At 49.6% G+C, this 25247-nt stretch overlaps 1 protein-coding gene across 1 annotated transcript in view; it reads right to left on the bottom strand.

Annotated features, from left to right (window-relative positions):
* LOC105484024 (collagen type XXIII alpha 1 chain) overlaps nucleotides 1–25247 on the bottom strand; it is a 365477-nt gene that overhangs the window by 310420 nt on the left and 29810 nt on the right. Inside the window, exon 2 of the mRNA XM_011745185.3 lies at nucleotides 24675–24741. Within this exon, the coding sequence (XP_011743487.2) occupies nucleotides 24675–24741 (67 nt within the window). The remainder of the gene's footprint in view (nucleotides 1–24674; nucleotides 24742–25247) is intronic.

The raw sequence follows: 25247 nt of genomic DNA, 5'->3' as shown, positions 1-25247 counted from the left end.
CGGCTGTTACTCTGCTCCAGGGTCCACACTGCCTACAGGTCGTATAATAAGGACCAATCACCGGATGCATCGTCCAGACCACGGACAGGTGCAGTCAGTTACCCTCAGTCCCCTGCAAGGTCCGAGGCCTGCTGGGAGCCTCCAAAGCCTGATGGCCTCACACTTCTGGGCCCACAGCACTCAATCCCAGGCCCTGAGCTCCGCTACCTGCTGCACAGGCCCATTCACGGCGCGATGAGGGCGTCCCTATGCAGCTCAGTTCCGTTCTTGAAAGCGATGATGACCCTGCAGAGGCTCTGGAAGGGGCTGGGATGGCTCAAAGGTTTCCCGGGGAGGTGGGCATGTGCTGAGGGGGCGGAGGATACACATTTGGGTCAGGGCTGGAGAGCCAGATGTGAGCTTTTGGCAGCCACAGCTCTCCTGAGCCCTCTGCCCCAGGCCCTGGTGACACCTGGGCTGGTTTATGGTTCTACCTCGGGGCCTGCACTGGGAGCAGCCATTAGGGTCTGACCCTGCAGAGCCACACAGGCCCATCTCACTGCCGACGGCTGCTTCTCTGCTCCTCCAGTCCACTCCCGCTTACCTTTCAGAGACACACACGGCACTGGCCTGGGCCAGACTCCTCACAGCTCTGAGCTGTGGAACACAGCAGGTGACATGATTTCCATGGAAGGAGTGGAGGGAGGGGTTCCCACATACAGGCCGGGGGTGACAGGGAGAGGAGCACCCCTGGCCACCCGTGTCCCCATCTCTAGACTTTTCTTACGGGCTCTGGGGCTTGTAGACATGCCATCAGGTTCCTGTGAGGCCCCCTCCCCGCCCCATCCTCGGGGTCCGCTAATGTGGGCTTGAGGCCCAGGGCCATATTCAGATTCTGCCAGAAGAAGGAGCTCCAGCACTGGGAGTCAGAAACCACTGGCCTCAGCAGTTCACAGATGGGGAAACTGAGGCCAGGTGGGGCTGGGTGAAGGGCAAGTGATATTTCCTGAGTCACACACATAGAATTAGTACCGAGGAGAGGAGAACGGTGTCCACAGACGCCCGGAACAGACGGAGGACAAAGGATGTCCTCAGAGGGAGTCTGTGGCAGGGGGTGCTGGCACGGGCTCCCCATTCAGCGGGTGTGAGGGCCGGGCCCATCCCTCTCTTGTCTGGGTGGCGATTCTGTAAAATGCACACCACGATCTGCCGAAGGCACCTGTGGGGCAGCATCCAGCCACAGGGCAAGACCATGACAGGCCCCTTCTTTACTAAAACTGTGTGTGCAAGTAGTAAAATACACATGGCATGACATTTCCCATCGTAGCCAGAAGTGCACAGTCAGTGGCAGTAAGTACATTCACACTGTCGTGCCACCATCACCATGTCCGCCTCCAGAACTCTTCATCTTCCCAAACAGAAGCTGTCCCCATTCTCCCTGGCCAGCCCCTGGCACTCACCCCAGGTACCTCCTATGAGCGGAAACACACAGTGTTTGTCCTGTTGTGACTGGCTTATTCACCGAGCATAACGTCCTCCAAACTCATCCACGTTTGCAGCCTGTGCCAGAATTTCCTTCCTTTCTGAGGCTGGATCGTACGCTATTGCACGGATATGCTGCATTCTGCCCGTCCATTCATCTGTACTGCAGCTGATCATCCTCCTGAGCGCAGCGGAGCTGAAGGGGAGTTGCTCCTCCCTCCTTCTCACGCAGGAGCCCCGAGGGCTCGAGGGTTTAACGCTCAGAGCTGGGCATTCCACCCCTAGGAAGATTCCCACAGAAACTCACGCTAGAAGGAACTTAACGCCTCTCTGCCGAACTGGAGTGAAAAGCTCCTTGTTTTTGTTTTTTGTTTTTTGTTTTTTTTAACTTCCAGTTCGTCAGCGACCCACACTTTTGTAAAATACACTAAAATGATGGAGTAGAAAAATGAAAATGTAAACAACCAAAAACGTAAAAGTACTTGCCCATTTTATTAAAAAATTGGATTCAGCAGACGTAAAATTACTGTTTAAATTGCTTTTATAAAAGTTTCTACACATTCTCCATTTCTATTCTAATCTTGTTAGAGAACCATAACAAACAGTTCAAGGGCTGGCATCCATTTGCAAACCACATTTTGAGTAGCACAGCCTGGAGCACTGTTTCACAGCAAACTTAACTAAATGCCCATCAATAAGGTAGCTGTTAAATACACTGTGGTATATCCCTATTATTATTTAGCAATAAAAAATAATGAAGCACGTGAGTTAGCAATTCCAATCCTAGGTATCCACCCAAGAGAAATGAAAACATATGTTCCCACACACACTTCTACAAGAATGTTCATGGCAGTACTATTCATAATAGCCGAACCGTGGAAACCCAAACGTCCATCAACTGATGAAAGGACAAACATACTGCGGAGCAGTCGTACAACAGAACATTACTCAGCCATAAAAAAAGAACCCAGTACTGATACATAGTACAGCATGGATGAACCTTGACAACATTATGCTAAGTAAAAGAAGCCGGATGAAAAAGGCCATCCGTTGTGTGATTCTATTTATATGAGATGTGTGGAAAAGGCAAGGTTTCAGAGAAATAAAATAGATTTGTGGTTGCCAGGGCCTGTAGGAAAGGGCTTAGAGGGTTGATGGCTAAGGGTACAGGGTTTCTCTGTGGGGCAAAGAAAATGTTCTGAAAATAGTTGTGGAAGTGGTTGCATAACTCTGTGTATATTCTAAAAACCACTGAATTGTATACTTTAAACAGATTAACTGTATGGTATCTGACTTGTATCTTAATAAAGCTGTTATAAGAAACGAGGCTGAGAGTGGTGGCTCACGCCTGCAATCCTAGCACTTTGGGAGGTCGAGGTGGGCGGATCACCTGAGGTCAGGAGTTCGAGACCAGCCTGGCCAACCTGGTGAAACCCCATCTCTACTAAAAATCTGAAAATTAGCTGGGTGTGGTGGCGGGCACCTGTAATCCCAGCTTCTTGGGAGGCTGAGGCAGGAGAATCACTTGAAACTGGGAGGCGGAGGTTGCAGTGAGCCAAGATTGCGCCATTGCACTCCAGCCCGGATAACAGAGTGAGAAACCCTGTCTCAAAAAAAAAAGAAATAATGAAACACAGTTCTCTATTAAAACATGTGATGTAATTACTTAAAATCTAAAGACAATCCTCGGCCTGGATATTTTCACCAGTGAATTCTTCCAAACACTTCGGAAAAAAGCAACACTAAACCTTACACAATTTTTTCCAGAGAACAGAAATGGGGTAACATTTCCTAACTCGTTCTGAGACCAGTATAACCTTATACCAAAACTGGACCACAGAAGAACACATATTAGACCATCTCTCTATAAAGACCGATGCAAATCCCTAAACAAAACATTAGCAAATTGAATCCAGCAACATATTAAAATAATATATCCCATCCAATTGGTGTTTATTCCAGGAATGCAAGGGTGGTTATGATCCTAAAAATCAATCAATGTAATGCACTGTTTTGACAGAAAAAAGGGAGAAAAGTCATATGATCATCTCATAAATGCAGAAACATTATTTGACAAATTTTAACACCTAATCATCACTTTTTTAAAAAGCCCTCTAATGCTTCCTCTGAGCTCAGTTATGAAACCAGGAAACCTGCTACTTCCAATTCTATTCAGCACCACTGAAGGTCTTTGCCAAGCAATGAATCAAGTGAAAGAAATAAAAAGCATAAGAATTAGAAAAGAATAAACACAACTCTAATTATTGATAGGTGGTATGGTAGACAATACATGGAAAATCTAAAAATATTAGAATTAACAAGTACTTGTGGTAACTAGATACAAGACCAACATGAAAAGTCATCACCAACAGAAAGCAAATTTTTAAAATAGTATCATTTAATATTCACACAACATTTAAATTCTTACTTCTCTACACAAGTTCACACAAACAATGTAATTCCTGGGAATAAATCTAATAAAAGATGTGTCAGACCTCTACTCTCAAAACTACAAAACATTATCAAACAAAATTAAAGAAGACTCAAATATAGGGAGAGATATACCATGTTCATGAATCGGAGGCCTGAAGACTGTAAAGATGTCACTCTAATATATATTAACGTAAATTAATATATATTCAATGAATCTCATTCCAAATCTCAGCAGGGTGGCTGCACCTGGTGGCTCATACCTGAAGTTCCAGCACTTTGGGAGGCTGATGTGGGAGGATGGCTTGAGCCTAGGAGTTTAAGACCAGCCTGGGCAACACAGTGAGACTCCATCTCTACAAAAAATCTTTTTAAAAAATTAGCCACGTATGTTAGTGAGTGCCTGTGGTCTCAGCTACTCAGGGGGCTGAGGTGGGAGGATCGCCTGAGCTTGGGAGGTCCAGGCTACAGCGAGCCATGTTCACATCTCTGAACTCCAGCCTAGGTGACAGAACAAGACCCTGTCTCAAAAAATGAAACAAATAAATAATTTTTAAAAATCTCAGCAGGGTTATCTTTTTTATTTTTAAGGAAATTGTCAAATATTTTTAAATTTCTATGGAAATGCAAATGACTGAGAATAGGCAAGGCAATCCTGAAGATGTAACTGCTATTCTATTATCAACGCTAACTATCAAGTTTTGGGAATTAAAATAACAGTATCGACACGTGGATACACAAATAGAACAGAACAGCAAAAAGATCCAGAAACAGACCTACAAAGCCACCAGAATAACTGAAAGAAAAAAGACAGAAAATCCACGTGTTGGTGAGGATGTAGAGCAATTGGAACTGTCAAACACACTTGGTGGGACTATCACCCTCTTTCAAAAATGATTCGGGGCCGGGCACAGTGGCTCGTGCCTGTAATCCCAGCACTTTGGAAGGCCAAGGTGGGTGGATCACTCAAGGCCAGGAGGAGTTCAAGACCAGCCTGGGCAACATGGTGAAACACCGTCTCTACCAAAAATACAAAAATTAGCCAGGTGTGGTAAGTCCTAGCTACTTGGGAGGCTGAGGCACAAGAATCGCTGGAACCCAGGAGGTGGAGGTTGCAGTGATCTGAGAACTCACCACTGCACTCCAGCCTGCGTGACAGAGTGAGACTCTGTCTCAGAAGATTTGGAACTATTTATTAAACATAACGTACGTATACCTTACGCCCAGCAACTCTGCTGTAAGGTTTATACACAACAGAAATGCGTACATGTGCTCACTGAAAGACATATACTAGATTGTTCACAGCAGCTCTCTTCATGACAAAAACTAAATACCACCCAAATGCCCAACAACAGAGCGGTAAATACATAAATGAACAGCCCTCGACTGCACGCAGCAACACAGACGAACCTCACAAACAATGCTGAATTGCAGACACAAGAATCCATACCACGTGCTTCTATATAAAGTTCAAATGCAGGCAGAACCAGTCTACCAGGTGAGAAATAGGGATTATGTGCCCTTGGGGCACTAGGGGAGTCTGTGGGGGTTTGCTCAGGTGCTGTTTCTTGACCTGGACACAGGTGAGCTCTGTTTGTGGAAAATCATCAAGCTGCAAACTTACGATATGTGCTATTGCTTATGGCAGGTTACATGGATTTTGGTTGTACTTTTGAGACGGAGCAGGCTAAAGTGCAGTGGTGTGTGATCTTGGCTCACTGCAACCTCTGCCCCCCGGGTTCAAGCAGTTCTCAAGCCTCAGTCTCCCGAGCAGCTGGGATTACAGGCACGTGCCACCACAACCAGCTAATTTTTGTATTTTTATTAGAAACATGGTTTTGCCACGTTGGCCAGGCTGGTCTCGCCCACCTCAGCCTCCCAAAGTGCTGGGATTACAAAAATGAGCCACCGTGCCCCAGCCCTGTAGCTGGTTACATTTTAATAAAAAGTTTGTAAAAATTCGGCAGACATCGGAGGTACTGATAAGTTTATTAAAGTGACAAAAGCTATAATGGGTGACAGAGTCACAGAATATTAAGTGTGTGAGGACCCACTGCCTTTCTGCCCCCGAACGAAGGACATGTCCTGGTCACTGCAGCCATCCCTCTGGCCGACCGGGAGAAAGAACAGAAAGGCCCGAGTGAGAAAGTGCTGGACACAAACCAGAAGGCTCTTACACTGGAAAGGCTGGAAACCACTGGTGTGGAAAGAAATGTGGAAGAGGTCCAGGAGGGCAGGGAAGAAAAAACACCAGAGCTCCGGACAGAAAACCGGGAAGGTAGGTAGAGAGGAAGGGGGCGGGGAGAGCTAGGCACTCTGGGGAGAGTTCCCTCTCTGACTCCTTTGATGACGTTTTGGTGTAAATCTGAACGGTCTCTGAGTAAGAACGGCTGGGCCTCTGGGGTTCATTTAGGTTGGGCTGCCAGAGAATAGTGCTCCTATATTGCGAAGTCAAAACAATTTTTAAAAGTATGTGTATACCGTGCATTATTTTATTTCTGCAAAAATTAAAATGTGTATTATATGTTAAAGCATAGCAATAGCTCTGACAGAATGCAGACTACGATGATAAAATATTTGCATCCTAGGGCACGGGATTAGATGGGGTGGTGAGATGCGAGCACAGGGAGACTTTCTTTTAACTGTGGAGCTATGTGTGTTCGAGGGTTGGAGAGTGAGATCCTTTTAAGAGCATAGTTGACATTTTTTTTTTTTTTTTTTTGAGCCGGAGTTTCACTCTTGTTGCCCAGGCTGGAGTGCAATGGCGCGATCTCGGCTCACTGCAACATCCGCCTCTCAGATTCAACCGATTCTCCTGCCTCAGCCTCCCGAGTAGCTGGGACTACAGGCATGTACCACCACGCCCAGCTAATTTTGTATTTTCAGTAGAGACAAGGTTTCTCTATGTTGGCCAGGCTGGTCGCCAACTCCCAACCTCAGGTGATCCGCCTGCCTCAGCCTCCCAAAGTGCTGGGATTACAGGCGTGAGCCACCGCGCCTGGCCTATAGTTGGCTTTTATAACAGTAATTTAAAAAAATAAAATAAAAAGATGACGGCCTGCTCAAAAGACTGGGGACACAGGGGATCTTCAGGGAGAAGAAAAAGGTGTGTTCAGTTAGGAAATAAACCATCCCTAATAGTCTTAAACGATGCCTGGAGCCCACTGAGTGAGCCTGGGGGGATTCTGACCCTTCCACAGGCGGCTGCAGGGTCTGAGTCTCCACCTTTGGTGTTGTGGGTGGGGGAGGGCAGATACCAGTACATCTGGGCCTGCATCTCTCAGTCGCTTCTCCATCGCCTCCACCTTCTTTCACCATAATGGCCTGTCTTAGCCTGTTCATGCTGCTATAACAAAATACTATGACTTGCACAGCTTACAGATTTAGTCTGTGTGGGCTGCTCTAGGAAAAACTACCAGTGGCTTGTGAAAAGACTGGGTGGCCTACAAACAAGGACAACATATTGCTCACAGTCCTGGAGGCTGTGAGGTGCCTGCAGACTCAGTGTCTGGTGAGGCCGTTTCCTGGTTCACGGATGACGCCTTCTCCCTACAACCTCACATGGTCGTAGCGGGGAAAGAGCTCTCTGGGGTCCCTTTTCGAAGGGCACTAATCCCACCGGGCGCGGTGGCTCACGCCTGTAATCCCAGCACTTTGGGAGGCCGAGGCGGGCGGATCACAAGGTCAGGAGATCGAGACCATCCTGGCTAACACGGTGAAACCCCATCTCTACTAAAAATACAAAAAATTAGCCGGGCGCGGTGGCGGGCGCCTGTAGTCCAGCTACTCAGGAGGCTGAGGCAGGAGAATGGCGTGAACCCGGGAGGCGGAGCTTTCAGTGAGCCGAGATCGCGCCACTGCACTCCAGCCTGGGCCACAGAGCGAGACTCCATCTCAAAAAAAAAAAAAAAAAAAAGGCACTAATCCCATCACAAGGGCTTCACTCTCATGACCTAATCACCTCCTTACACCTTGGGGGTTAGGATTTCAACATATGAATTTGGGACACAAGATTGAGTCCACAGCATAATCTCCGAGGCATTTCCCTCCTTATACTCTTCCTCCGGCAAGTACTCTTCCCACCTGAGTCTATCACCCCCCACAGTCCCCTCCCATGCAACCCTTCCTTCCCCTTCCCTCCCCACCACGCCCGAAGTAAAGGGACTAGAGCCCAGGGAACAGGCTGGCCCCTTACAGAGCCCCCACCCCAGCCCCTGCTGGAGCTCCTGGATCCCAAGATGGGGGGAGGCAGGTGGGAGAATGCGTACTTCAGGGAGCACACGGGCGGGCGCGGGGCAGGGGAGCTGCGAGGCACCACTTCGTCCTCCCGCAAATGAAGCCCAAGACTTACCCTGGGGGTGGGGAGCAGTCCCTCTCAGGAGGGGTCCTCTGTCCTCTCCACCTGCCCCAGAAAACAGCAAGACCAGTGGCCACTCCCGCTGTTTGTACTCCGAGGCCAGGGGGTACAGCTAGGAAGCACGTCCCTCCTGGGCACAGCTGACATTTGAGCCAGCACTTCGGCGAGCACAGCTGGCCTCTATCCCCCACTGTGAGACGGGCAGTGCCACGAATGGGAGGTGATGCTCAGGGGCAGTCACCATCCAGTCCTGTAAGCGGCAGAGCTCAGAGGCACTGTGGGCTCAACCTCCAGGTCACCTGCTGCCCCTGTGCCGCTGGGGTAGTACGTTCATGAAGGCCAGATGTGGTGGCTCAGAGTTGTAATCCCAGCACTTTGGGAGGCCAAAGCGGGTGGATTGGTGGAGCCCAGAAGTTTGAGACCATGGAGACCAGACTGAGTTAACACAGCAAATCCCATCTCAATAACAGCAACAACAAAAATTTCATAAAATTTAGCCAGGTATGGTGGCATATGCCTGTAGTCCCAGCTATTTGGGAGAGGCTGAGGTAGGAGGATCATTGAACCTGGGAATTCAAGGCTGCAGTAAGCTGTGATCATACCACTGCACTTCAGCCTGGGCAACCAAGGAAGATCCTGACTCTAAAGAAACAACAGTAATAAATAAAAATAAATGAAGTAGTACATTCCCCACAGCATGAGGGCCATACAGGGGGTGGCAGGTGTTCTAGTTCCTTAAGGGGGAGGCAGGTGCCCCCCATGGGTGGTCGAGGCATCCTTTGTTCCCTGGGCTATGCCCTCCTCTTGAGCCCCCATGCCCCTCACAGCCTCAGGCTCCAGCACTTTGAGTCTCTCCTTGTGCTGGCCCAAGAGTGGGCTCAGGCTCCACACGGGGCTCCTTCTCAAGACATGACTGGACAACAGGCCACTTCAAGCCCATTAGTGTCATGAAACTCATGACCTCACAGGGAAGGCAGCTCTCCTAGCATTCAGTCCTGTTTCTGAAGGCAGAACTGGGAAGAATGAAAAGAACAGTGGGTGCCAGGGGCAGGTAGGAACAAGAGCCTTTGGGAAACCACAAGGGGACACAGAAGAAAAGGACTTTAACACTCGGCCTGCCGATAACCTACAGGGCAGCAAAAGGAACCTCAAGTTCAAGGGCTCCCCCAAAAGCCAGGAGTTGCTTTCTCTCCACGGTTGAGCAGAAGGTCTGCTGAAGGATTCTGGCTCCAAGTGAACCGAGGGTCTAAGCTGGAACGATGTGCGTTTCCAAAGGGCAGCCACAGAAGGAACGTGCACCCTGGCCCAAGCTGCAGGCACAGCTCCCTCCTATCACCCCCACACCCCACTGCCTGAGGTCCACAGGTCGATTCCCTCAGGGATACATGAACAGACATAGTTGACGCCTACTGCGTGCCGAGCATTTCCGCATACACTTGTCTCAGCTTACCCTCAAAACAAACCAGTAGGGTATATCATATTATCCCATTTTATGCACAAGGAGTTGGAGAGTTTTAAGAATTAGGTAACCGGCTCGAGTTCCCAGACGGGGGGCCCACCTGCATCCAAACCCTGACACCCCTCCCCAGTGAGGCACCCTGGCTTCCAAGGAGCTGGGAGGCTGCCCGGAAGGTGCTCACCCTGCCTCTCAGCCCTGCCCTGGAAGCCTCGGGCTGAGGGGTGGCCACAGGGTCTCCATCTGGCCAGTAAGACTCTCTCCCCTCCACCTCAAGCAAAGCCATGCACACAGGAAAAAAGCAGAGGGGGAGCAAATATGTCTAAGAGGCCTTCTGTTCCCAAGGTGGGGGGACTGCCCCTCCGTTCCTAGATCCTGTTCCTGCCTAGATTGCGGAACCACCCTGCACGCCATCCTTCCCAAGCCTCAATCCTCATGCATTTCTTCCACTGTTTGGCATTTTTGTCTAGATAGGCAAAGGAGTTGGTTTCTGTTGCTAGCAACCACAGGATGCTAACTTGTTCACCAGCCATCTCAGCTCTTCTCCCAGGACCCTCCCTGGATCCCCTCCCTCCTCTCTGCTCCCAGGATGAGGGTGCAGACCCTGCAAAGCTGGCCACCTGCCCCCCAGAGCTGCCTCGTCCTGACACTGGGGGCCGTTCCAGGGCCTGGCTGTGGTGACGCGCCACTAACACTTACTGGATGATGAGGTGAAAGGACTGAGGGTTCACGAGGGCAGAGTGGGACTGGGATGAGAGAGCCAAATGCAGGGATGAAGGCAAAACAGAAAACTGTCCGGGTTTCTGCCACAGTCAATCCTGTTTGTACCGTGTATGAAGGGCAAGTATTTCTGTCCACGACACCGCTTCCATCAGCCCCACAAGCACAGACGGCAGGCTGAGGCGACCCTGTGCCAAGGGTGAGGGCTCGGCGGGCTCACAGCAGGGACTGTGGGCACCATCTCTGCAAGGCCAGGAGCACCCGAGCTGTGGGGCAGCACAAGGGGCCTGTGTGAGGCCCCTGGAGGAACACAGGGGAGCCTGGAGACTCAAGGGCAGAGAAGCCGGAGGGAAGCCGCTCGCATGCAGACCTTCTGCTCAACCATGGAGAGAAAGCAACTCCTGGCTTTTGGGGGAGCCCTTGAACTTGAGGTTCCTTTTGCTGCCCTGTAGGTTATCGGCAGGCTGAGTGTTAAAGCTTGGGAGGCATCCCTCTGGGAGTGTCTGGGTCCACAGAGCTCCCAAACTCTGCTCAATTCAGGCAATTTGGGAAGTCAAACAGGAAATGTCAGCTGCAAAAGGTAGAGAAGGCTTTTCAGGAAAGGTATTTCTGAACTATTTCCCTGCAGGGAATACATTTCCACGACACTGAGTGGCAAGTACCCCAAGGGTATCTGATTCCCGCCAGCACCGAGCTAAATGCAAATGACTTTCAATCACCAGCCCCTGGGTAGGGCAAACTCGGAACTCAGCAGAGCCGAGCCCTGGCCTGAGTTAAGTCTATGACCTGGCCGGGCGCGGTGGCTCACGCCTGTAATCCCAGCACTTTGGGAGGCCGAGGCAGGTGGATCACGAGGTCAGGAGATCGAGACCATCCTGGCTAACATGGTGAAACCCCGTCTCTACTAAAAATACAAAAAAAACTAGCCGGGCGTGGTGGCGGGCGCCTGTAGTCCCAGCTATTCGGAGGCTGAGGCGGGAGAATGGCGTGAACCCGGGAGGTAGAGCTTGCAGTGAGCCGAGATCGCGCCACTGCACTCCAGCCTGGGCGATAGAGCGAGACTCCGTCTCAAAAAAAAAAAAAAAAAAAAAGTCTATGACCAGCAGTGAGAAAAAAGGTGAGTGGCAAGAACACGGGAGAGAACACGGGTAAGAATATTGGCTTTCCTGGGCCAGATTTTGGACTTTCCAGTCTCCATAATCATGTGAGCCAATTCCTTCAAATAAATTTCTTTATGCATGCACACGTGGGCGCGCGCGCGCACACACACACACACACACACACACACACACACACACCCTACTGCTTCTGTTTCTCTGGGAAACCCTGGCAAATACTGTAAGGAAGAAAGAGGCCTGCTGGGCTCCCGGCTAAGGAAGGCAGTCAGCACAGCAGCATCACCCCCGGCACCGTGTGGATACAGGTAGTCAGAATCACAGTGACAAATGGCCACTCTGGCCGGGCCCTGCACTGCTGCCTCCACCTTTGTGGGGCCACTTAATCCAAGAGCTGATTGTGTATCTCCTCTCATATGTCCCATAGTCGTGCCAAAATTAACAGATCTCAACAAACTCTTAATCGTCCCCATCCTGGTCCTGCTCTCATCATGGCAAGGGGCACAAGTGAGTTGCCCAACTCAAAAATCTTCCAAAAACTGGGAGTCACCCGATCTTCCCGCTCCCTCGCTCCCTCACTCAGTCCACCTCCGCGTCCTGCCAACATCCTGTGGGAATCCCTATCCACATTGTTTGCCCATTCTTTGTGGGGTTTTTTTGTTTGTTTGAGACGGAGTCTCGTTCTGTCGCCAGGCTGGAGAGCAGCGGCGCAATCTCGGCTCCCCGCAACCTCCGTTTCCCATCTTTGCCCATTCTTCACTAGAGTCTTTGGCTTGTCCTTATTCTTGTGTAAGAGCACTTTACATCTCATGCATATTAACTATGTATTTGTTGTATGTGTTTAAATTGTTTTATCAGTTTGTCATTTATTTTCAAACTTTGTTAAGGTGGTATTTGCTTTCTATACAGAATTTTTTTAAATGTTCATCAAGCCTTTGTAATAGCAAAAACAACAAAAACTGAAATAAAAATAAATGTCCACCAGCAGGAGAGTTGAATAGTAGTATGTTTACACACTGCAACGGCACACTGCAGTGCTCCATTGCAGAAATGACAGTCACAGTAAATGACTAGACCTGCAAGCATCCATACAAATACTTCTTTTTTTTTCTTTTGAGATGGAGTCTTGCTCTGTTGCCCAGGCTGGAGTGCAATGGCGCAATCTCAGTTCACTGCAACCTCCACCTCCCGGGTTCAAGCAATTCTCCTGCCTCAGCCCCGAGTAGCTGGGATTACAGGCGCACATCACCACGCCCGGCTAATTTTTGTATTTTTAGTAGAGACAGGGTTTCACCATGTTGGTCAGGCTGGTCTCGAACTCCTGACCTCAGGTGATCCACCCACCTCGGCCTCCCAAAGTGCTGGGATTACAGGCACGAACCACCACACCCGGCCCCATACAAATACTTCTTGAAAAAAAAAAACTGAAGGGATAAAACAGACGAAAAGACACACAAACAACAGGTAAGTATTAGGGACAATAAAATACATTGCCATGGTACACATATTTAATAAAATATAATATACAGAAAACATGCAGAAAAAGTATAGCTACCAACTCAAGACATTTGTTGCCTGGCAGAGACTAGGGGAATGGGAGAGGAACTGGTACCTTGGCTCTGTCTAAAACATTTCATTTCTTGGCCGGGCACAGAGGCTCACACCTTAATCCCAGCACTTTGGGAGGCTGAGGCAGGCAGGTCACCTGAGGTCAGGAGTTTGAGACCAGCCTGACAAACATGGTGAAACCCTGTCTCTACTAAATACAAAAAATCAGCCAGGCATGGTGACATGCTCCTGTAATCCCGTTACGTGAAAAGCTGAAGCAGGAGAATCGCTTGAATCTGGGAGGCAGAGGTTGCAGTGAGCCAAGATTGCACCACTGCGCTCCAGCCTGGGCAACAAGAGCAAAACCCTGTCTCAAAAAACAAAACAACCACAAAAAAAAACCATTTCTTTAATAACAAAATAACAAACATGAGAAAATTATGTTATTCACTAAATCTAGATGAAATGGACATCAGTATTATATTCTTCTCTGTACTTTTTTATATATTTGAAACATTATGTAACGAAAATTAAAATTATTTTTTAAGTAAAGAAAGGATCCGGTTGGGTAAAAGAACGATCAGATACCTCCATGAGACTCTATTCTTGCTTTTAGTAAATTATCATAATGTGCAAATATATCATTTCTGGAATCTTAAGTGTTCTACTCCCAGGAAATTAAGAAACCTAGCAAGTTGTTTTATCTGTGTGAGCTGATCTGAGTTCATGTAACTTCACTTAGTTTTTGCCCAAATATGTAAACTAAAGATTCTTCTGTCTATACAGAAAATTTAACCTTTTAAGCTTAAAATATTCAAGAAAATGTTTTCTTCTATGGCAAGGTTTTTCAATCTGGGCACTACTAACATTTGGGGCCGGATAACTCTTTGTGGTGATGGCTGTCCTGGGCTTTGTAGGACACCCAACAGCATCCCTGCCTCTACCCAGTCCATATGCCAGTAGCACCCACAACGTATGACCAACTACAAATGTCTCCAAATATTCCATGTGACCTCCCGGGGGCAAAACAGTCCCCGTTGAGAAGCACGGCTTTATGGTTTCTGACTTCAGTGGCAGGCTTATAAAATCTACGTCTACCACATAATTTTTTTTTTTTTTTTTTTTTTTTTTTTTGAGACAGAATCTTGCTCTGTCGCCCAGGCTGGAGTGCAGTGGGCGGATCTCAGCTCACTGCAAGCTCCGCCTCCCGGGTTTACGCCATTCTCCTGCCTCAGCCTCCTGAGTAGCTGGGACTACAGGCGCCGCCACCTCGCCCGGCTAGTTTTTTTGTACTTTTTAGTAGAGACAGGGTTTCACCGTGTTAGCCAGGATGGCCTCGATCTCCTGACCTCGTGATCCGCCCGCCTCGGCATCCCAAAATGCTGGGATTACAGGCTTGAGCCACCGGGCCCGGCCTACCGCATAATTTTAAAAAGTGATGTATTGGCCGGGCGCGGTGGCTCAAGCCTGTAATCCCAGCACTTTGGGAGGCCGAGACGGGCGGATCACGAGGTCAGGAGATCGAGACCATCCTGGCTAACACGGTGAAACCCCGTCTCTACTAAAAATACAAAAAACTAGCCGGGCGCGGTGGCGGGCGCCTGTAGTCCCAGCTACTCGGGAGGCTGAGGCGGGAGAATGGCATAAACCCGGGAGGCGGAGCTTGCAGTGAGCTGAGATCCGGCCACTGCACTCCAGCCTGGGCGACAGAGCGAGACTCCGTCTCAAAAAAAAAAAAAAAAAAAAAGTGATGTATTGTATTTTTGTCGAGCCAGCCATGGTTTTATGTTTTACCTTTAGATCTTCAATCCATGTGGAATATACTCCAGCATAAGAACTGAGGCAAGAAGCCAGATATTGTGACTGCGCTGAACCTATCCCCGGGGAAAGGCCACTATAGCACATGGGTGAGCTCCTGGCACAGGGGGCGTGTGATAACGACACCCCACAGAGGAAAAGGTTGCACCTGTCACCAACAGTTGGCACGGAGTTGGCCACGCTGGCGTCAAGACAGCTCCGGTCTGGCCGGGCGCGGTGGCTCAAGCCTGTAATCCCAGCACTCTGGGAGGCCGAGACGGGCGGATCACGAGGTCGGGAGATCGAGACCATCCTGGCTAACCCGGTGAAACCCCGTCTCTACTAAAAAATACAAAAAACTAGTCGGGCGTGGTGGCGGGTGCCTGTAGTCCCAGCTCCTCGGGAGGCTGAGGCAGGAGAATGGCGTGAACCCGGGAGGCGGAGCTTGCAGCCTGGGCGACAGAGCGAGACTCCGTCTCAAAAAAAAAAAAAAAAAAGACAGCTCCGGTCTTGTCTCCCCAGAGTTTAGGGATTCTCTGCTACAGCTAAACCTGAGGGTGCTCTGTAAGTACCGGGTGAGTGGCAAATGCTCTAGAAATCTGTTTTTTAACAGATAGTCTACCTTTCACAGAATCTTCATCACCTCCCCAAACCAACAGCAAACCGCTCGGTTCCGGAACCATCTGGAAAATTCCGAGGGTCTTCCATTTTTGGAGAGACACACCAGAGCAGGTGGTGAACTCTGTGTGTCACTGCTCTTGGTCTGAACTTTTGTGTGCTTTCTAGTAATTTTAAAATATATATAATAGAAAACATATTAATATATATTTAAATATATACATAAATTATTTTCCTTTTACATTCCTGTTCAATTTCTATAGAATTTAATGAGTATAATGAGCTCCATCTAGTGGTCACAAGAACATCTCCAAATTCCAACGGTCAGCACATAAACTTCAACATCTTTACTTACAGGACATGCTACATTTTATAACTGATAGATTCAGGTGGCTCGACTGTGCTTTAAGAGAAGACTTCTAATTATTTTTTTCCTTTCATCAGTGGGTCTTACAAATTGGTTCTTAAGGTCCACTGCCCAAAACCATGTTTATCATCTTCTCTTCCAAATGGATCCCTCTTTGAGGATTTCCTGTTTCTGCGCACCTTCCCCTCCCCAAAGGCACGGAGCTTCAGGCTTCTCTTGTCTTCTCCCATGCCCATCCACCCTGTTTGTGAGTTCTGTCCACCACATGACCCGGTGCCTCTCACAGCTGTTCCCGGCTATCAACTCTCATGGCCCTCATTCAAATTCTCATGGCCATTCAACAGAGTGTTATCAACCCTCCTCCCCGTGCCTGGCACCGTGCTAGGCTCAGGGGATGCTGCAGTGAACCAGGCAAGCTGTCTCCTGCCCTGAGCACCCCCTCCGGGGACTCTCTGTTGGAACGGAGTATGATCCAGTCTGTCCTTCACGCTGTTTCCAGAGCCCCCTTCTTAAAGGTAAATTCCACTCAGACACCATCAACTGCGACTCACGGAATAAAGCCTGAATCTCTCTCCAGACCCTGGACTCACCCTCCCCTCCCACTGCCACCTTCCAAACAAACAGAGTTCCCGCCAGTGCTTGGAGATCCGCTCTGCCTCCGCTCAGGATGTCAGTTTCTCAGAATGCGCCCCCCATCCCAGGCGGCTAACCTAACAACTAGTCTTCAACACCTTGCCCAACTATTGTCTTCCCCAGGAAGGAGCCTCCTCCAACCCAGATCCTCCTGACCTGGAGTGACCTCTCCCTCGTAATTTCTGTAGGACTGGTTTTTCCGTAGGACTCATCCTGTTCTCCGCATCTATTCTGGGTCTTGTGTCTGTCCTTCCTTCCTCTAACAACTGGGTCTGCAATTACCTCTAGGAATCTTAGTCAATAGCTCCCCCAGGACCAGCACAAAATAGGGCAGGAGAGACAAATGAATAAATGAATGAATGAATGAATGAATGCACAAATACCTATGCATAGTGAAGCGAGGGAATTGCAACCAGCCTCCAGAGTATTCTGGTGCCCCCCACCCAAAAATCAGAAACACAAATGACCTCCTTTTACTTGGTAGAGTCTGACATACCAAGATAGCTGCCTTATAAGCCACTCAATTTTGCCATAAACTCAAGTCAACTGAGATTTAACTCTTATAAATATGTATGTATCATTTTTTAAAATTCTATAAGAAATAATCCCAAAGAGGGTAACAATTTCTTGCTTTGAAGTCCTGAGAGAGGCTGGGCAAGGTGGCTCACCCCTGTAATCCCAGCACTTTGGGAGGGGATCTTTTGAAAACAGGAGTTCAAGACCAGCCTGGGCAAAAAAAGTCAGCCCCCAACTCGTCAAAAAAAAATTTTTTTTTTAATTTTTTTTTTCAGAAGGAGTCTCATTCTGTCACCAGGCTGGGGTGCAGTGGTGTGATCTCGGCTCACTGCAACCTCTACCTCCCGGGTTCAAGTGATCCTCCTGCCTCAGTCTCCTGAGTAGTGGGCGCCCGCCACCACACCTGGCTAATTTTTGTATTTTTAGTAGAGATGGGATTTCACCATGTTGGCCAGGACGGTCTCGATCTCCTGACCTTGTGATCCCCCACCCTTGGCCTCCCACAGTGCTGGGATTACAGGCATGAGCAATTGCACCGGCCAGGAAAAATTGTTTTAATTAGTCATGGTGGCACACGCCTGTGTTCCCAGCTATTATCCCAGCCGAGGTAGGAGGATCACTTGAGCCAGGAGGTCAAGGCTGCAATGAACCATGACTGCACCACTGCACTTCTGCCTGGCCGACAGAGTAAGATCCCATCTTAAAAAAAAAAAAAAAAAAAAAAGAGTCCTAAGAGAGCATGTACCCTTCGCTATGCTCTTTTCCAGTCAGCAAAGGCAGTAAGGCAGTACACAGGCTGAATACCAGCAACTTTTACTACTTCCGTTCCGCTCTGTGACGTTTTCCATAAACTATCAATGAAATGTATCAGATTCTGTGTAACTTCCACATTGTGCTTTATATGGTCCTAAGTGGAGTTTCACTCCTGTACGCAAACTGCCAAATGTTTTTATGGAGCAGAGGATTTCTGACTCGTATTACACTCTGGATTATTATTAATTTCTGGAAAATCACCCCATGCTGCAAGCACAGTGCCCATCCTTGGAAACCATGTCTCCGGAATACTCTGCAAGGATCCAAAAAGACACAAAAAGAAAACGACAAGGATGACAACATTCTAGAATGTTCCTGACAATGTCCGGGCAGTTTGAGCCTGGTTAGTAACAAGTGGAAACAGCGTGAGGGGCAGAAGCCCAGCCGTGCTTGAGGCCTTCTAGGCACGTGGGTGGCTGATGAGGGTTCACGGCCTCACACTTTCCTTTTCTGTTTCACTCCTGCGTCACCAGCATCTTCACACCCACGTCCCAGGAGAACGTGCCAGTAAAGTCTGCCAAGTCCTTGCTCTTCCTCTCCTGAAGATTCCCAGTGGCCTCCCACTCTGTGTCTCTTCTCCTTTCCTCTCCGGCAGCTCCCAACTGATGACGACGGACCTAACAACAGACTCGCTCTGAGGACGCAGGGCCAGGCCTCGTTCTAAGCTGTCTGCATGTGTGAACCCATTTGATCCTGAAAACAATCCCCTGACACAGCTACTCTCAGAATCCCCACTTCACTTGACAGGTGAAAACCGAGGCGCATGGAGGATAAGTCCACGTGTGAGGTCATGGAGCCGGTGAGCGACAGAGAATTGGGCCACGCAGCCTAGATGGGAAGTCAACATGCTTTCCCTTAGGCCACGCTGCCTCTTGGTGTGCTTTCTCTTTTTCTTTTTTTTGAGATGGAGTCTTGCTCTGTCGCCCAGGCTGGGGTGCAATGGCTCAATCTTGGCTCACTGCAACCTCTGCCTCCTGGGTTCAAGCAATCCTCCTGCCTCAGCCTCCCGAGTAACTGGGATTACAGGCATGTGCCACTATGCCCAGTTAATTTTTACATTTTTAGTAGAGATGAGGTTTCGCCATGTTGGCCAGGCTGGTCTTGAACTCCTGACCTAAGGTGATCCACTGGCTTTGGCCTCCCTAAGTGCTGGGATTACAGGTGTGAGCCACTGCGCCTGGCCCTCTTGGTGTGCTTTAAGTGGAGTCAACCCTTTGGTTACACCTTTGTGGACCACCTGGCGGTGACTGGCCAGCCATCACTGGAAGGCCAGTGGTCACCTACTGTTTGTGCCCAGCTATATTTGTTCTCTCTTCCGGGAAAAGATCCTAATTTTTCAGGAAGGAACCACCCTCCCCAACACCACACGCTTCTGGTATTGTCAACCCCTGGGTCCAAGAATGGTCACATGACCCACCAACGACCTGGTCCAATAACATGCACCACGCTCCAGGTCAGCGCAATTTTTCAAGGAGAGGCACCTGCCCCAAGCCAAGCAAATTAGGGTTCATTCTGGGGCATTAAAAAAAAATCATGGTAAAATACGCATAACATAAACCTGAGCATTTTAAAGCACGAAGTTCCGAGATTAACACGTTCACTGTGATGCACAACAACCACCCCCTCTCTCCACTTCCTGGACTTTTCATCTTTCCCAACAGAAACTCTACGCCCCTTAACCAATAACTCCCTGCATTAGTTGTCTGGGTGTGGCCATAAAAAGGTACACAGGCTGTGCGGCTTCAACAGCAGAAATGTGTTAAGGTGCTGGCAGGCTGATTTCCTTCTGAGCTCAGGGCTCAGAAAAGGGGTCTTCTCCACGTGTCTTCGCATGGCCTGCCCTCTGCACGGGTCTCCATGTCCAAATCTCCTTTTATTACAGGGACAACGGTCATGAGGGCCCACCCTAAGGCCTCATGTGACCTAATCTCCAAGGTAACACTGTTCTCTCCAAATACAGTCCCATTCTGAGGCCCTGAGGGTTAGGACTTCCAGATGTGAACATGGGAGGACACAGTTCAACCCGTAACACTCCCCATGCCCCAGTTCTGAGACTTTTGGGAAAGAACAGTGCTGTATCTGCTGGGGTTGCTGAGCACATGTTATACACACCTAGAGCTACACTGGCGGCCACCTTCCCAAGCACAGGTCACTCCAGAAGAGACTGTCTGAAGACAAGCTGAGAAGAGCTGACAGAGGAGAGCGAGCCCTGAGCCCAGATGGGCCTGAAGCCAGCTGTATCTTGGACCTTTCCATTTCTAGTTTTGTGCACTAAAAATTTCCTTTTTTGCTTTATTAGTGCAGGATGATCAAATACTAATTAATGTTCTGATGCTTGTAACCCAAAGAGTGAGCGAATGCAAGGGCCAGAGTGACCCATGGCTTCAGGACACGCAGGGTGGGACCACAAGGCAGTTATTTACAAGGCAGAGTCAAGATTCAAGCCCAGGTTCCCAGGATCCAAGATGCTGGCCCTCACCTGTTCTCTGGGATGCCCCCGAGTCACTACTGTTCACAGCACGGGTGGAGGCCGGGCCACAGGGCAGCCCCCAGGGGTAGGCTTCAGGACCCACCTGGCCACAGCCCTCCCTGCAGCAACCTGTGTTTGCTGCCCTAAGCCCAGCTTCTCCCCATAGACCGAGGGCTCCAGTCCTTCAGTCAACACCCTCAGGCCTGCAGCGTGCCTGCCAGAACAAAGCACAAGGAAGTCAGACAACAGGCTACACAGCAGGCCTTCTTCCCTCCACTGCAGGACGCATGCAGCCCTGTCTGAACAACACAGCGTCGGAAATGACCCAAATGGCCTTGGCGGGGCTGGCCAAGTGCATTACAGGGCATCCCAACGGCACGGCCAGATTCTTTCCTGGACCAAAACAAGGCAGCAGCTGTCTCTGATACACAATCGGGCACAGACCACCTCAAAGAGACACGGCAAGCCCATGAAAAAGATAGCCCATGAAAAACAATGCGGGACACCTGTTGGAGGAGGAGGAGGAGGAGGAGGAGTTACTACTTTAAAATTAGCTGAAATGGGCCAGGCGTGGTGGCTCACGCCTATAATCCCAGCACTTTGGGAGGTTGAGGTGGGTGGATCGCCCGAGGTCAGGAGTTTGAGACCAGCCTGACCAACATGGTGAAACCCCATCTCTACTAAAAATACAAAAATTAGCTGGGCGTGGTGGCGGGCGTCTGTAGTCCCAGCTAGTTGGGAGGCTGAGGCAGAAGAATTGCTTGAACCTGGGAGGTGGAGGTTGCAGTGAGCCGAGATCGCACAACTGCACTCCAGCCTGGGTGACAAGAGCGAAACTCTGTCAAATAATATAAAAGAAAATTTAAAAGCTGAGTGTGGTGGCTCATGCCTGTAGTCCAGCACTTTGGGAGGCTGAGGCAGGTGGATCAACTGAGGTCAGGAGTTCAAGACCAGCCTGGCCCACATGACGAAACCCCATCTCTACTAAAAAATTAGCTGGGCATGGTGATGGGAGCCTGTAATCTCAGCTACTTGGGAGGCTGAGGCAGGAGAATCGCTTGAACATGGGAGGCAGAGGCTGCAGTGAGCTGAGATTGCGTCATTGCCCACCAGCCTGGGCAACAAGAGTGAAACTCCATCTCAAAAATAAATAAAACAAAATAAAAAGTAAAATAAAATAAGACATAGGGCTGCCGCGGCAACAAATTACCACAAGCTCTCCCAGTTCTGGGGGCAAGAAGTCCAAGGTGCCTGCGGGTGGGCTCCTCAGGGAGAGTCCCTCCCACACCCCTCTGTAGCTCTGGAGGCTGCCGGCATTGTGGTGTTTCTCGGTTGGCACATGCAGCATGCCAGTCCCCACTCACCAATCCCCACTCTGCAGTCATCTAGCCCCCTGGTTTGTGCTTCTCTGTCTCCAATCTCTCCTTGCCTCTTCTAAGGACAATTGGCATTGTATGTAGACACACCCTAAATGCTGAATGACCTATTCTGAGATCCCTGATTACCCCTGCAAAGACCCTATTTTCCAAGGTCATATTCACAGCTACTGGGGGGTTAGGACTTGGACATATTTTTTGAGGGCAACAGGATTCACCCCACTACACTATTTTATTGAGGAGAGTAAGGCTCACCAGAGCCAGCTCAGGCCCCCCTGCCAGTCCTCCTGCCAGCGATATCCACTGGCTGGGGCAAGAGAGAAGCCCCTGCCACCACGCTCAGCCTCACAATGGGGGGCACATCCAGAAAAGCCATCCCTCCTCTGGCCTTGCTTATCTGCCTGCTGCAGGCCAGGATCCAACAAAAGATTCCGCTGACTCCCGGGCTGCTGCATGGGGAGCTGCGGCCAGCTCTAATCAGACGGGGAGCCCCGCTGCAGAACACGGTCTGTGTCTCCACACCCCAAACGCTCGCAGGACACGCTGGAGCCTTGCAGCCTTGGAGCCGGGGAGAAGAGGAATGAGTGAGGACTTCTGGTGTTGGAGGCAAGGGCCTCTGTTCTTTATAAGACAAGGGGCTCATGTGCTAGCCTGCTGGGGAATAGCATTCATGAAGGCTCCAGTCTAAAGGGCTCTCGAGGTGATGGGAGAGAAAGTGCAGGCATTGACATGGGTGTGCTGAGGGGTCTGGCTAGGGTTGTCGTGCTGCACCCCAGGTCCACACTGACCACACCTGCCAGGACGGCCTCCATCAGAGCCTGGAGTTCCTGGGACAGCATGAGCACGGTGCTGATGGCCAGCAGGGGCTTCCCAGGGAGCAGGGAAGTCCACCATGCCTTCCTCTCAGTGGGACTGGAGGCTCTGACCATCCCTTCAGTCCCCCATGGTTTTCCCCAGACCTTCTTGGGAGCCTCTTTCTAGAGGAGTTCAGGTCCCCTGTTCCCTGCTCCCTACTTCTGATGGAAGGCAGGACACAGGTCCATCTGTAGTCACTGGCTTTAACTTATACCTTCTCCATAACCTCAGAAAGCCCCCCAGAGCCTGCTTCAAGGTGTTATCATTTACTGATAAAGACCCTCCGTGCTAGTAAGGGGCAGACCCAAGATGTGGCCCCAGTTCGGACTGATCCGGGAGCTCCATGCCAGTCGGCATCCCCCTTCTCCCACTCTCCATCCATCATCTGTCCTGGGGACTTTCAAGCCTTCTGTCGGTAACCCACAGCAAGAAACCGGTCTCACGCCACCCACGTCCAATCCACAAATACTAATAGCCAAAACCAAAATCTCACTTGGGCGTTTTTCATTCCAGACTTCTATGCGAGTTCAGAGTTTCATGCTAGTGGTTGCTGGCGGCACCCAACTAAACTGATGTGGTATCTCACAAATGGGGTGTGACTCCCAGTTCAAAAAACACACACATAGGTATGCATCCAAATAACACTCAGAAAGAGGGGGACGAAAAAGAAGGATTGTTGGCATTTTACACATTTTGCAGATCATCTAAAAATCCATTTGTGGATGTGAATTTTTCCTCCCATTTAATTGCAATTTCTGACTCTTTTTTCTTTTTTTCTTTTTTTTTTTTTTTTTTTTTTTTTTTATGGAGTCTCACTCTGTCACCCAGGCTGGAGTGCAATGGCGCAATCTTAGCTCACTGCAACCTTCGCCTCCCGGGTTGAAGCAATTCTCCTACCTCAGCCTCCTGAGTAGCTGGGACTACAGGCACGTGCCACCACGCCTGGCTAATTTTTTATATTTTTAGTAGAGACGGGGTTTCACCACGTTGGCCAGACTGCTCTCGAACTCCTGACCTCAGGTGATCCACCCGCCTCGGCCTCCCAAAGTGCTGGGATTGCAGGCGTGAGCCACTGCACCCAGCCACAATTTATGACTTCTTGATCTGTGAATAGAGTCATTCCCTTGTCAAATCCTCTTTCTCTTATTAAAACCTCAGAAGTCCTATAAGGCTAGCTCAAGCTCAACCACAAAAATCATCTCCCACCCAGCCCTCACAGACAGAAGTTTCACACCATGAGACTCACCTTTGCAGAAATCTCGGGGCATCTCCCAACCCTGGGATGTTAGTGAGTTCGGTTTCTGGACCACTTGGCTAATGGAAGGAATGACAGTGAGGACAAGGGACACTGCGCAGTTCCTGTGTTCTCTGGACCAATAACAAAAGTCACCTTTCCCTGCATGTCGAGAAGTCTGAGATACATCACGATTTTCCACTCATTCACTGGTATTAGACACCATTCTAAAGGAGGCTCATTCTAACTCTGAAAACACCAGCGTTAGAGACCACACAAAGCTCCCCTGAGGACAGCCAGGAGACCTGTTATGAGCCTAGATTTAAGCCGTGTGGATTAGGAGTCAACAATTCCTGGTTTCATTCACAGCCATGCGGATCTACACCAGCAAAACCAGAGAAAGTCCATGATAATCTGAATAATTCAGACCTCGTTTCCTGTTTCCTTCCTCTGCCTCCATCGCAAGAAATGAAAACAAGAAGCCTATGTCCACTAGATTATTTATCCACCTTCTGCACATCTGACATAGAGCTCTGGTCGCAATGTTGGTGCAGTGGGGGCGACTGGTGTTCCAGGCTGTCACCTCCCATCAGTTCACACCCCTTTCTCCATCTTTGAAATGCGCCAGCTGCTACTCCCTTACCATCTAAGTCTTTAGGCAGCTAAGTCATCTCTGACGATGTCTTAGCTCCTCCACCAATACCACCCAGCAAACCGAGTCAGTTTACTTTGCTGGAAACTGACCAGAGAGCCTACCAGGGTCAACGTGGGAAGAAAAGGCCCCAGAACAGTGCACGAAGACGACGGCCTGACACCCCAGTCCACCTTCTAGACCATGCTGTTCCCAGCAATCCCAAGCAAATGGCGGCGGCAGGCAGGAGGCAGAAGGGAGCTCAACCTTCACTTACCTGGGGGGCAGACACATTCGGATGGGGCTTCCCGAGCAGTCCGGAGCTTCACTAGTCCGTCCAACTTCTGAGTCGGAAAAAAAAAAAAAAAGAAAAAAAAAACAAAGAAAGAATGAGTTTCAGAACAGAGAGGGGTAAGAGTGGAAACATCAGCAAAAACAAATGTATCTAAACCATCTACAGTGCTGGGGGTGTCTTTGAGACCATCTCTCAAAAGATCATTAAATTCTACAGGGAATTTTAGAATGAGAAAAAACAAACACAAACACTAAACAGTTACTGGTGAGTCCCTGAAAAGGTGGCAGGTTTCTGCTTTGTTACAGCATTTTCAAATAGAATACCAAGAGTTACGAACAACAGAAATAGCTTCCTGCAAGTCAAGAAAAGCCACAGCGACCACCACTCGTGAAGGGAGCGAGGCTGGGGCTGAGGGAGGCCTGGGGAGGGCAGATCAAAGCTAGTCCTCCAGGCGGCTTTCTGCACTCACAAGGCCACCCCGTCCACACCCGGGAAGTCCCCAAACCCCATGGCTGCAGCCCCTCCCAGCCCACGGGCCCGGCACCTGATGGCCCG

The sequence above is a fragment of the Macaca nemestrina genome, chromosome 6, assembly GCF_043159975.1.
Source record: "Macaca nemestrina isolate mMacNem1 chromosome 6, mMacNem.hap1, whole genome shotgun sequence".
Lineage (NCBI taxonomy): Eukaryota > Metazoa > Chordata > Mammalia > Primates > Cercopithecidae > Macaca > Macaca nemestrina.
This window is presented reverse-complemented; position numbering and strand designations above follow the sequence as displayed.